We start from the raw sequence: 13182 nt of genomic DNA, 5'->3' as shown, positions 1-13182 counted from the left end.
GGTGCAGCAAGAAACATGTCAGGGGAAAATACAAGATGGCCACTGGTTTAACTCTCTAGCAACGAGAGAATCCAAGACTATTCAAATATGTTGTAACCTAGATTTGGAGAAGTATTGTCATGCTGCTTTAAAGCAATCATTTTCAAATGTTATCCATGATAATAATAAAGTTTAAAACACGAAAAAAAACGATCCCATGTACGAGTAAAAAGTTACAGAAATCTGCCAATGGGGCTCAGTTTAACTGTGCACGCGGTATAGGTAAACGTTTAAAATGCAATGTAAAAAGTGTGTGTGCGCACGCGCACTCACACGCGCGCACACACACACTTTCCACTCTAAAATGTAATTTTATAAAATGCACATATTTTCCGTTATCTTATACTTTTTTCCTGATACATACCGTTAGGAGCCAGTGCTCTGAAACTATGTGGATGCCACTTCTTTCCTTCACAGATTTGTACTCCCGATTGCTGTCGTTTTGTCGCCCTTGATAGATAAAGTGGGTTACACTTTCATCAAAGCACCATCTATAAGGAAACAGACGTGTGTGCATAGCTTGTTAGGAGGCAGACAACAGTACTTAAAGAAACAAAAAGCGTTAATCAGATTATAACAGCGATCTTGGATAAGATAGTGTGATATTCAATAATCAGATATATGCGGAGTTGAGATGTCCTCATGAACAAATGGATGTCCAATGTGATATAATGTTAATTGAACTGCAAGGGAAAGGGTCTGTAATAAGTACCACTTGCTTTCAGCATTTCAGCAAGAGGTTACACACAATGAGCTGTTCCAGCACATGAATTATATCCATGTGGCAGCTTGTTTCATTTGAGATTTTATTTTTCATCTTGTTGAAAACAGCGTGTATAATTTTCATACAAATGGCTGTAGGTTACAGATTCAACGAACAAATGAATGTGTGGGTTCTTTCTCTGCTATGTTTTACAAGACAATTAACTTGGCACAGAAAAATTGTTATACATATATATGCATATACATATACACACACACTCGAAAATTGTTGCTTCATATAGTTTGTTGAATGCCATTCCCAACATCGCTAACTAATGAGGGACACTTGTGAAAACTTAGCAACTTCAAAAGCTATGTGCGTGTGAGCAGATGACTAGAGTATCATCATCATCATAGGTTCATACATCGAACAACTCAACCTCGTTATAGCGCGATCTGCTACAACACGGATCGCTTATAACACAATGTGAGCATGGATCCCGTAAAAAAAAAAATTGGAGGGGGGGTGGGGGGGAGAGAGAGGTTTAATGTAGGGGGCAAACTTCCGGGATTTGCAGAGAGAAATGTCCGGCTACACAAATACACACACACACACACACACACACACACACACACACACACACACACACACACACTGTACCCTCAGTCTGTCACTGTTACACACACACACACACACACACACTGTCCCCTCAGTCTGTCACTGTTACACACACACACACACTGTCCCCTCAGTCTGTCACTGTTACACACACACACACCTCCCTCCCTGTACCTCCGCTGGGGGGGTGCGGCAAGGAAAGAAGGGAGCTGGTTCCTGCCCGGCTTCTCCTGATTCCGTGAGATCCTCCACCCGCCCCCCCCCCCCTCTCTCGCAGACACGCTGCACAGCACACAGATCAGCTGCTGCTGCCGGTAAGTGCTGCGTGGGGGAGGGGGGGCTGCCGCTGCGACGCCGGCTTCAGGGAGAGCTGGGAGAGTTATACCAGCTCTCCCCCTCCGGCGGACGTGGAATCCCTGATTGCGGCCATTTTTTTAATCGCGATCACGGTTATAACGCGGTCTCATTCTGTAGCCCCCGAGCACCGCGTTATAACGGTGTTCAGCTGTACTAGCAAAGTGTAGTTTGCTATTCAGTAATGTTCAGTACCTGTATTCTGCTCCTAGGGAGGCTGCGATACCATTCAATTCACCTTGCTTCTTACTTAGCTTCTTACTGACACAAATCACCACGTCATTAAGAAGTTTAGGTTCTTCCTCTACCTATACAGACAAGAAATTAATGAAAAACTATTAGCTTGTTGTATTTGACTAGATGGGACAAACGTTTCCTTACGGCAGTACTATTTTTGTTACAATTTACAACATAAATTGGATTTTTTAGGGAAAAAAATACATAAATTAAACTATAATTTAATCAGTTATGAAGCTTTATTGCTTACATTGTAAAAATAAAATTAGAACAGTACACACATGATTACTATTCAACAAGCCTCAGGTGCCCCTTACCAACACAAATGCCAAAGTAATGTTGGGTCTGTGCAACTAATCGGACGAAAAATTAGACTACAGTAGTTGTGAACTTCGGAAGACAATCGATCCACAAAAAAAAAAAAAATGCAAAAAAAATATTTAACAGCAGAGGCATACAAACCATTATTTGCCTGCAAAATGTATTAAAACCCTAAACAAACATTCCCATGCCCTCCTGGACCCTTTACAATCTGGCTTTCGTACAGCTCACTCAGCGCTCACTAAACTAGTCAATGATCTACAAGAAGCAAAATCCCATGGTCCTTTTTCCCTACTTAATCTCTCTGCTGCCTTCGATACTGTTGATCACCCTCTTCTCCTTCATATTCTAAACTCCCTTGGTATCCACAACAAAGCTCTATCCTGGTTCTCATCGTACCTCTCATTGGACATTTTTGGTCTTTATTGCCAACAAGTCTTTGTCTTCTGTTGATCTGTCTGTTGGTGTACCCCATGGCTCTATTCTGGTACCTCTCCTTTTCTCTCTCTACACCCTTTTCTCTCTCTACACACTATCACTTGGTGACCTGATTAACTCTTTTGGTCTTAGGTATCATCTCTATGCAGATAATACAGATATATCTAACCCCCCTACCATCACACCTGCAATCCAGTCCCAAGTCTCTGATTGACTCCTGGCTATAACCTCATGGATGACAGTCTGTCAATTAAACTTCATATGGCTAAAACTGAGCTCCTCATATATCCCCCTAAACTTGGCCTTATATTCCCTTTTTCCATTATAGTAAACGTTACTGCCAACTATCCTGTCGTCAAAGCACAAAGCTAAGGAGTGACATTTGACTCCTCCCCTTTCTTTCTCCATTCACGGCATCACCAACATTTGATGCTTCTTCCGTAATATTGCCAACATCCGCACTTTCATCTGTCAATCTACTGCTAAAACTCTAATGCATGCCCTTATCCTCTCCCGTCTGGATTATTGTAACATACTGCTAACAGGCCTCCCTGCCTCATAACTTCCCCCTTTACAATCTATCCAAAATTCTGGTGTTAGAATAATTTCACTTTCTCCCAAAATAGTCTCTGCTCATCTCCTCCTTAAATCCCTCTCCTGGCTTCCCATCAAATTTCGGATCACCTACAAAGTTCTCCTCCTCACCTTCAAGGCTCTCCAATCATCTGCTCCTTCCTAAATATCAGCTTTGATCTCTTGCTGTGCCTCTGCTTGTCTCCTGCCTTTCTTCCCATAACGATCTCCTCTCCAACCCTTTAACCAATACAGCTGTCTCGTGCGTTTAAACATTTTCCCCTCACTGCCCTTTACCTGTGGAAGTCACACTCAGTATACGCCAAGCACCTTCTCTCCCGACTTTTAAGACTAACCTTAAAACTCACCTCTTAAATAAAGCATTTCATTAGCTTAGACTCATGGCTATTGTCCCACAGTCACTCCTACCAACCATTGTGACTAAGCACTGCGGTCTACAGCACTTATTCCCTCACCTGCTGTCTCTGTAAGTCTCCCATCATAACACTTAGATTGTAAGCTCCCCGGGGCAGGGATTTCCTCTCCGATTGCCTGATTTAGTTTATTGCTCTTATTGTATTATAATTCCCTGTACGGTTGACTCTTTTTTTAAAGCGCAGAGTACACTGTGGGCGCTATATAAATAAAGATATACAAACAGCATGCATCACAGAGGAAGGATGTAAAGATCTAAGATCTTAACAGCTTCTGGATCCAGAAAGAAAAATACAAAATCGGTACATTACTCCCCCATTTCAGCCTTATAATTAAAGCTGCGACATTTCATTTCGCCCCCTCTAATGTTTCTGCGGGCTGAACTAGAACTGATGAAGTTAACAATTCTTTGAATTCTTGTTAAACACCTATTAAAAAACAAATATCTGCAAACCTCTCCTAAATACAGGACAATCCCTCAGTGGAGTTGGATACAGCAGTAATGCTTCACACAATATTTTTCTTACACAAATAGGCGGTGAGAGCGAGGAGGCTCACTTACCTCTCTATGCTTGGTCATCTTCAGCTGAGGGCTAGCAGTGAGAGCAGCCGTGTGACGGGTGCTGTTAGCCAGAGCCAGCTTCAAATTTCTGCCAATAACTTCAGAGAGGGGAGTGCTCTGTTTCCTGGTCCTTTGGTTGGGACCTCCAGGTGTTTCCAAAGCAGCCAAAGCATCCTGCAAGAGATGTACATTGTGTGACCTAAGGAAGATTAACATGGAGCCTAACACAAGATACGCTGCCCGCAATGTCTTCATACAGTTATTTCTGGATATCTGTGTGTGTGTGCGTGCTTAAAGGTGCTCTCTCTCTCTCTCTTATGATGAATTGGACGACATGGAAGACGTGACACTTATGTTTACTGTACCTCACTGTGTTTTGTTTTTAGAATTTGCAAGTGCACATTTTCCTTTATTAGCACATCGGTATGTCCAAAAACAGGAGACACATAAAAAGACCTAACAAGCACATACAGATGTAGTCGTCATTATGGTGTTACAGCGGGAAAAGGATCACGTAATTTCCTAATACGGTAACGGCCGCTGTTAAAGCCGCCACCTCTGTAAGCAAACGATTTGATGAAACTTCCAAGTGGCTATAAAATTCGATATTGAAACAAGTAATCGCATTAGATTTTCCTAAATCTATAATCACCATTTCAAAGTAATTACAGTTAAAGATCAGTTTCTTTAATACGGATTAAGCAAAAGTACAGATTACCATACCGTTCAAGCCTGTTAAATCCTCTATTTCATGTAGCGATGCAGAAAAGCCAGCAATCCATTATAATTACCTATTCCATTTAACATGTTGCATAAACCTTTGACCCAACTCTTTTACATTTTTTGTGTGCAAATGAGAGGTTATTTTAGTTGCATATCTAAGCGTAAGAAATTCACAATTAGTCACTTTACATTAGTACAGAATTTTGTTTTAGTGAAGTGTCAGATTGACAACAGATGATCCATATGCTCATATAAAGGTTGGTTCATATAGTCATATAGATAGGGTGGGGGCGGGAAATGAGCAGCACACTCACAATGTTTATTAAATTAAATGCTCTATTGTGAGAGCATCGCAGAAATGTTTCAGTCCTTATAGGCACTTCAAAAATATATATCTTTTTGGATTGAAAAACAGATGCGATGCTTTCATATTAAACCGCTGGATTTTCTATGCATCAGTGAGTGTGCTGCTCTATTTGTTTGTCATCGTGCCAAGGCAAACTCAGAAAGGCACGTTTTTATTCAATTCCAGACACCAACAATTAAAAGGGGCCAATTTGTATTTTGCACTGTTGCAGATCAGTGGTAAATAGTAAAGAAAGAAAAATAAAACAGGAAACACTGGAGGGATAGGTGTGCAAAGCCTGTATATTTTCACCAGGTGTGTTTAAGCCCCAGTGATGCTTTGCAAAGCTGCAAATTAGGCAAAGGAGAACGGGAAAAATAAGTTTTGCAGGAGCACCTTCACATCAAAGGAGGGCTTGAAGAGTTTGTCCTTGGAAAGGAACTTGGAAGGGGTATCGAGTTGCAGCGACGGCTCCCTCTGGAGTACTTTGCTCTCTCCTCCCGGGGTTGGAATCTTCTTGTTGTGCTGGGACAGTACAGACTGGAATGCTTTGCTCTGGAACCGGTTCATATCGAGCGGGGTTATTGCAGCTTTCCTCAGGACTTGCAGTCGATTACCTAGACGGTCCGGCGTGTCCAGCGATGGTCTTGTTGCTGCAGGTTTACAAGTCTGACTTATAAAACTTTCTTCCTTATCTTTGAATGAAATAGAAGTAGCCGTGTTAGTCCAATTGCGATAGTGCAGAGTAAATGAGTACTTCAGCATCAGGCGATACCCTTTTACTTGGACTAACAAGTGATACAATAAAAACAAGCTTCTGAGAGTTCTCCTCCCTTCCTCAGGTCGACAATACTAATTTACAATACTGATTCCATGAGTTTAACACAGATGTAAAAACCAAGATAACAGTCTAACACATTCGTCCTTATCTTTAAAATATAAAACCCCCTGAAACTATACAAGTTACACAGTTACAAGCAGACACTTTCAATCACAACTCTCTTTTTACACTGCTATTCTGTTAGAAGCCAACATTGGTCGGGATGGGCATAGCTAAACTGGTGATATGCATCATGGGCCACTCAAAATATATAGTAGAGCATATTTAATCATATCGATATCATATACTTTGAGTAATTTTCTGTGCAGAAATATCATTTTTAACATTATAAAACAGCTTCTTGCCGCAATTTTATTCCCATTCAGTTTACTCACCTGATAAAATAATATATATATATTTCCAAATGAATTAATAAACGACGATGAGTAAGGAACCACATTTCCCATAGATTAGACCTTCACAACCAATTGCATAGATTTACTTGCCGCCAGCGAAGTTTACTAATAACATATGAAGAAGAATAAGTAGGTCTGTTGTGGAATGCTCAGACCTTTTAAGAGGTCATCAGCACTCTAACCTATCAGAAAAGAACTACACACCGCTCCTTTGAATGAAATGCAGGCCAGGAATAGAGGTGGGACATTTGTCAGCAAAGTCAGAGTTTTCCGCAAAATTGGCATATCTTCATATCTTCGCAAGTGGAAATCTTTTGTTGCACAGTGGAGTGCGAAAAACCTGTTTCTTTTGTTACATTTTGATTTTGCTCACCAAATGAAAAACTTTGCAGAAATGAAGGAAAAAAAACAAAAAAACCCGAAGGTTTTGGCCACATTTCCATGGATTTGTAAGCAAAAAAAAAACCACGCATTTTGTGGCTTTGCAAATATTGCCGAATGTTAGCGGGTCGAACTTCAACAAGTTCGCCTATCTCTAACCTGGAACCCTGCATCAGCTTTCTACTCTACATGAAGAACTCTCTAGGTCATCATTTTGTGGTAAGATTTACTCACAGATTACACCTTAGAAATATGTCACCTGGTGTAAAAAGCTTACCTTTTGCATTTTAAACATAACACTTCACTAATTTTTCGTTTGAAAACCTATACACGTATGGGGGGGATGGGGGGCAGAAAGAGGATAAACACAGCATACCTTCTTCAGGGAAATCCTCAACGCGGAACTTGCTTTCGTCGGCTTTCCTGCCAGTTCTGGCGCACTGCAAGAGCCAGGACTTAGTCACCGCCGGTAATTTCCACTTCTTGGCTGCTTCATACTTGGAGCCCTCGGGATCTTTCAGCACCAGGTGGGTGCTGGCAAACATGCCCTTCTTTGGGTTTGCCTTTCGCACAAAAAACTCCTGCACTCTGCAGTGTACAAAATGGCAAACATTACGTCACACTGGTTTTTTTTCTACACTTCTACTGCATATCGATGTGTAAATAAATACAGTCCTCACATGCATGTAAAATTTGCACTCCAATCTCAAGAGGTGAAAGAATATACAAATCCATTTTATTGGTGACAACAATAAGCTCAAATGAGAGAAAGATAATCATATTTTTAAAAAAAAGGAACTTTTCAAGTTATATGGCTGATCACATCAGGGTCAATGAGGGTTTGAATGTTTTGTGTACTGGAGCGCTCTCTCGCCCTTATTTGTACATGCAAATGAACACAGATTTTGTTGACAAGATGCTTTTTCCATTAAGTAAAGAAGGAAGCGTACACTACATCCCTGTAATGACTTAGGCTGAGTCCATAGAAGCACCGACAGCGCTGAGCAGTGCGGACGCTTCACAATGAGCCCCGTCATCCTCAATGAGGATGTCTTCAGAAGGGGCTTCCGCGAGCGTCCGCATGCGCGCTGAAGCGCTGGGATTTTCAGCCGACAGCTGAAATTGTTCCCAAGCGCGCTGTCGGCTGAAACACCCAATCGGAGCGAAGCAGCGTGACGACGTCGTGACGTTGATGCTTCGTGGGCTATTGGCCCAGTGACGTCAGTGCCCCGCCTCCGATCGCGCACGCTGGCTCGCCTGCTAGTCCATGCAATCGTTCCTGATTGAGCAGGCGAGCCTCAGCGTCAGCGCGGAGGAGCACTGTCGGTGCTTCTATGGACGCAGCCTAATCTTCGCGCTTTAAAACTAGTACACAGACAATGCCACCTACTTTGCACCGAGCAGCCCGGCCAGGTAGACTAATGAATCCCTCTCGGCACCCATAAATTGGCTGACAGAAAGCACGCAGTCCTGCAGCGGAGAGCTGCCTTCCAGGAATGGCACCGGTGTGAAAAGAGCATTTGATTGAGGGTCTAAGAGATTTTCTTGTTCTATGCACATCCCCTTCAAAAACAAAAACACACACAATTCAGTAAGGAATATAAAATACATCACAAGAAAAGCCAGAACTACCACAAACTAAGATAACAAACATTTGAAATTAAACAGGTAAAGGGTTATGTACTACATTTTTCCATCTGCAAAAGCTGTGCAAAATAATATGCACCAAATTTATCAACGGAAAAAAACTCAACTTGCTTATAATGGAATTAATTTTCTTTAATAAATATCGTGCTGCTTTTGCACCGCTTTTGCAGCCAGGGGACCCCCAAAGTGTTTCAGTACAGACATATTTTGTATTGAGATGTACAAATAGTATTAGAGTACACCCATTTTTAACAATTGGTAAGCCTTCTCTGATAAATATTTTATATTTAAAAGCTAAAAGATATGAGATAAAGCATTTTTAATTACCATGTGAAATGCAGTCTTCGTGCGAGCACACGCAGGACACATTCGGAGTTAAAATTTGTTAGGAATGAAACCACCACCACAACAAAAACCACCCCCAGGAAAGGGTACCAATTTTAAGACACAAAGACATTTCAGAAGGAAACAAAGCTTTATATGATTGTATTGATGGCCTCTATAAGCCGTGTACTCCCCTTGTCCCTGCCCTTTGTTAGTAGCTTTTTTTTAGGAACAGCTCTAGACTAGCTCTTTATATTTCCCACTATTGGAGTCAACACCCTCAAGAGCATCAACAGCACAAATTAACTTTCACGTCAGGCCAACATAAGTCATACGACTTTACTAAGAACTCAGGTTTTTATGTCTCCGCAAATACCCGGGCTACTACAATGTACATTAGTACAACTTGATACATTAAGAGTCAAAATATGTGCCCCTTACCAGCCAGGCATTAGTCACAACTTCCCCAACGGTAGACTCCACCTCACAGCCCAGCAGGGGCACCACGGCGTAATCTGCGATGGCTCTCTTGTGGGACGACAGTACTTTACCAGCGTTCTTCTTTATTATGTCAACAATGCAGGCCTCGTCCTCTTCCACAAAGCCAATGACCAGGAAACTTCTCCTACTGAGCAAGCCTCCTTCAATGACGGTGGAAGCGTCGGCCTCAGCACTCTGGCTGTTATAAGGTGGCAGATCCTCCTGCAAGCTGATTTGGGTGATGCTGTTGGCGTTATCAGTTTCATGATTCACAGCATCAACTAGAAAACAACAAAATATATGTATTTCATGATTAATAGAACAGAAGAAAAAAAAAAAAGGTAAAACCTTGTGACTGCTAAAGTACCAGTTCCCTCATTTTTGTTTCCACATAATGAGAAGATGTATTGTTTCCATGCTAATTATGTAATTTTTCAATTGTGCCACCTACATATTTTGAGGATATGTCTTCATCGCTTACTTAATGTGGACTCGTTTCCTGTGTACTGAGACAGCAGGTCCTCGTCAGCTTGCTGGTGCCGTGTGCTGCTCACAGGGACCCGGACAGACAGGCTGCTATTCATCTTCTGAAGAGATGGGTTGAAGGCCGGCTGCACTGGGGCTGGCATCTCAGCGGGCTGGTAGCTGGAGTGAAAATAATTCTCTTCTGGCTGCAAACTACCCTTGTAGAAGCCGTCTACTAACCATTTTACTGTTAGCACATGGGGCCTACAAACAAATACATTTTGATGAGTGGAAATTAAAGAAGCTGGACATCCAACATTAGACACTGAAAACCCTACTACAAAAATGTCATTTTAGCCAGATCGTGCATGCTTAGAAGAATAATCTTCACTATATTTATATTTTTTTACTTGAATGATCATGCAAGTTAGTCATTTCATTAAAGTGATGTACGTGAGTCACATGTTGCCATATAGCTGCAGCTGTGCTTACCCAGCATACATCCAAGATCACTGCACAGAGAATTCAGTTCCTTGACTACATTGACATTATAGGTCAACAAAAGTATATAATAACACGCCTATTACCTTTAAGAGAACAAACATACTTCCAATTTTTAAACTCATGCTGATTTTATAAGCCCTTTTTAATGTGCAAGTTAAAGTCCATTTCCTCATTGCTACCAACTAAGAGAACTGGCCACACAGCGGTTATAGAAAATGTAACGAATGGAAAGGCAGATAAGGTGGAGGTTGCAGAAGACACTACGCAACACGGGAAGCCCATGGAATGCAGGTAGCTTTGCAAACCTGTGATCCGTCTTGTTCAAAAACTGCTTCAGTTCATCATCATTTTCTCCCACAATGACGTGGGTAACGTCCCCTGTGAGCTGGTTAAATCGAACTCCTCCTCCGCAGTTAATGAGCCTCCTCAGCTTGTCCAACTTTCTGCCTCCAAAGCCACAGACATAAATCTGAGGAGAGGAGACAACTAGTCATTTACAGGCTGTACAGTCTTATTGATACCGATCCCTTTGGCAGGGAGCAGGTAAATCATTTAGACCAGCGATCCCAAAATGTGCTAGGACTAGCGCCAGTGCTGTGCACGGTTCTGCAAAAGTGATATGCATGTACATCCCCATTTAAATACTGTAGTACTTCACAGCAGTAATCCTCGTGACATAATAATACAACACACAATGGGAATATGCACTTCAGACATAAAAGTAACAATAGGAACAGGAGTTCCTGCCCTGAAGAGCTTCCAATCTAAGTGGATATGCTATACTTCTATTATTTTATAGGAGATGCCTAAAACCACGATTGCGAGTTAACAGCCATTCACGTTTCTTACGGGAAATCTACTATCACATATTTTAATTATACACACACACAAATATTGCTTAATTGATAACTCCTAGTCTGTTGTGGTAGAAAGGATGAGCATAATGTAAGAGCCGAGTGCCGTGGGAAATTACTTAAAGATGAGAACCCAGTGTTGTTACTCACCCTGCAGCCATCGAGAAGATCCTCTGGAGCTTGGAGGGCGCTGATGTCCAAGTTCTCAATAGTATCAGCTGGAGCCTCCAGCCTACTGTTCATCACAGAGTTAAAAGCAGATTCATTAATACAGCTTGTACTTATGTTGGAAATGTGGCTGACATCTGAGAGTGTCCGATCTGTCAGAATTTAAATACAAATAAAATGTTACTGTCAACGAAACAATCAAATGAATACTAATTCATTTCCGAGTCGCTGTTTCGAGAGCTTTTATTTAAATTTTGGTAATTTAGTGGCATGAAGAACCTGCAGACAACTTGAAAGGCAAAGGAAGGGTGGAGAGCAATCAAAACATGAGTTTCAGTAACTAGGAAAGATATTTTTATTTGCATTTGCAGGAACTGCTGAGCAAAGTGACAGACATTAAAGAAGAAGTAGAACAGCAAATGCTTATTCCTTTTCAAAAGAATATTAGTCTCATTTTTTATGTATGTCTAATAAGTCAAAACCAAGAATAAAAAAAATCTATAGTGTCCCCAAAACCAAAATGATCGTTAGATTGCGATTCTACAGGAAAAGGTTATTCAGTCAGCAGTGCATATTAAGCCAGTTATTTCATGTAGGAGAGCACTACCATGAGAGAACGGTGACATCGTGTTACTAACAGGTCATGGGAAATGGGTGCTGTACAGAGTTTCACTTATCACCTGGGCTGTATCAATGTCTCTCCGCGTAAAGCCTCACGAGGAAATCATTAGGACTCACATAATGCAACGCCAGTATCTGATAAAATAACAATGCTCTTTTCTTTATAAAGGTGCCAGTACTCTACTCGAGAGGGAGGAGTGGGTGTGTGGGGGGGGAGGGAAAGAGAGAGAAACATGCAGAAATGTAACTTTAAAACAGAAGTTAAAACAAAGGTTTATAAAAAACTGTTTATAGTAACTGTGACGGTAGGGGGGTAACCAGGCTCCAAATAAAGGTTTAAGTCTGTTTGGGGCCGTAATAAGGGTTCAAGAATAGTCAGCTCTTGGACCCAGTGTTGTACATGCATAACCTGCAATTGTGCAGTAAAACTATTTTATGCTTTTTTACCTTTCCAGGAGTCCCAGAAAGCAGAGATTGCTGTGGTATGAGTTTCAAGGGGGTTTTGCGGAGAATGTGTTGTCAGAATGTGTCTTATCTAGTCAGGACCCAGAGTTGCTGGTACCCCAAAAATGTATCCGGGAATCATGCGTATAGACACATTGTCCCAGCAATATCTCCTTTTGAAAAAGCTTGCGCGACTCACCACAGGGGTTCCCTGCTTCAGCACAGACCAGAAAGGTAAAACGGGCATAGGGATGTGAGGTGTCCCTTAACCAGTCAAGGGGTTCCTAGGTTAATGGGGAAGCCCAGTAAATGCCCAGGCCACCCAGAACCGGTATAGGGGTTCTGAGGTGCTCCAATCATCTAAGGTTGTGAGGAGATTCTTAGAATCCATACTAAGTCTATACAACAGTGTGTGGGGAATATGGTTAGTGAAAAGTGGAGTGCAGCTTTTTATTCTATTTCCCATACCAGAAAGACTGAGGATTGTTAAAGTGTAAATTTTATTAACAAGTGTGTTAAGTACATGTATGCTTTGTGCACAGTAAATGAGGAACAAGGATGAAAAGTGTTCCTGTAGCTGCGGGGATCCCTAGGTAACATAGGGGTACCCCAGTTAGTGCCAAGGTGTCCAAGAATCTGTATTAGGTTTGTGGGTTATGGAAGTTCCTTGTAAAGTATAGAAAAACCTGACCTGTTTAGGGGCGGTTGG

The 13182-nt window shown here is 41.6% G+C and overlaps 1 protein-coding gene across 7 annotated transcripts in view; it reads right to left on the bottom strand.

Annotated features, from left to right (window-relative positions):
- The window catches only part of TOPBP1 (DNA topoisomerase II binding protein 1), a 66234-nt gene that overhangs the window by 16986 nt on the left and 36066 nt on the right, over positions 1-13182 (bottom strand). For all 7 annotated transcript variants that reach the window (XM_075587107.1, XM_075587110.1, XM_075587112.1 and 4 more), the window contains 10 exons: positions 11391-11560; positions 10692-10855; positions 9899-10146; positions 9379-9698; positions 8357-8529; positions 7343-7554; positions 5746-6044; positions 4281-4454; positions 1910-2022; positions 404-530 (listed from right to left, as the gene is read on the bottom strand). In XM_075587107.1, the coding sequence (XP_075443222.1) occupies positions 404-530; positions 1910-2022; positions 4281-4454; positions 5746-6044; positions 7343-7554; positions 8357-8529; positions 9379-9698; positions 9899-10146; positions 10692-10855; positions 11391-11560 (2000 nt within the window). The remainder of the gene's footprint in view (positions 1-403; positions 531-1909; positions 2023-4280; positions 4455-5745; positions 6045-7342; positions 7555-8356; positions 8530-9378; positions 9699-9898; positions 10147-10691; positions 10856-11390; positions 11561-13182) is intronic.

This window comes from Ascaphus truei, chromosome 2 (genome assembly GCF_040206685.1).
Source record: "Ascaphus truei isolate aAscTru1 chromosome 2, aAscTru1.hap1, whole genome shotgun sequence".
NCBI classification, from domain to species: Eukaryota; Metazoa; Chordata; class Amphibia; order Anura; family Ascaphidae; genus Ascaphus; species Ascaphus truei.
The sequence above is the reverse complement of the archived record's forward strand: the minus strand, read 5'-3'. Positions and strand labels throughout refer to the sequence as shown.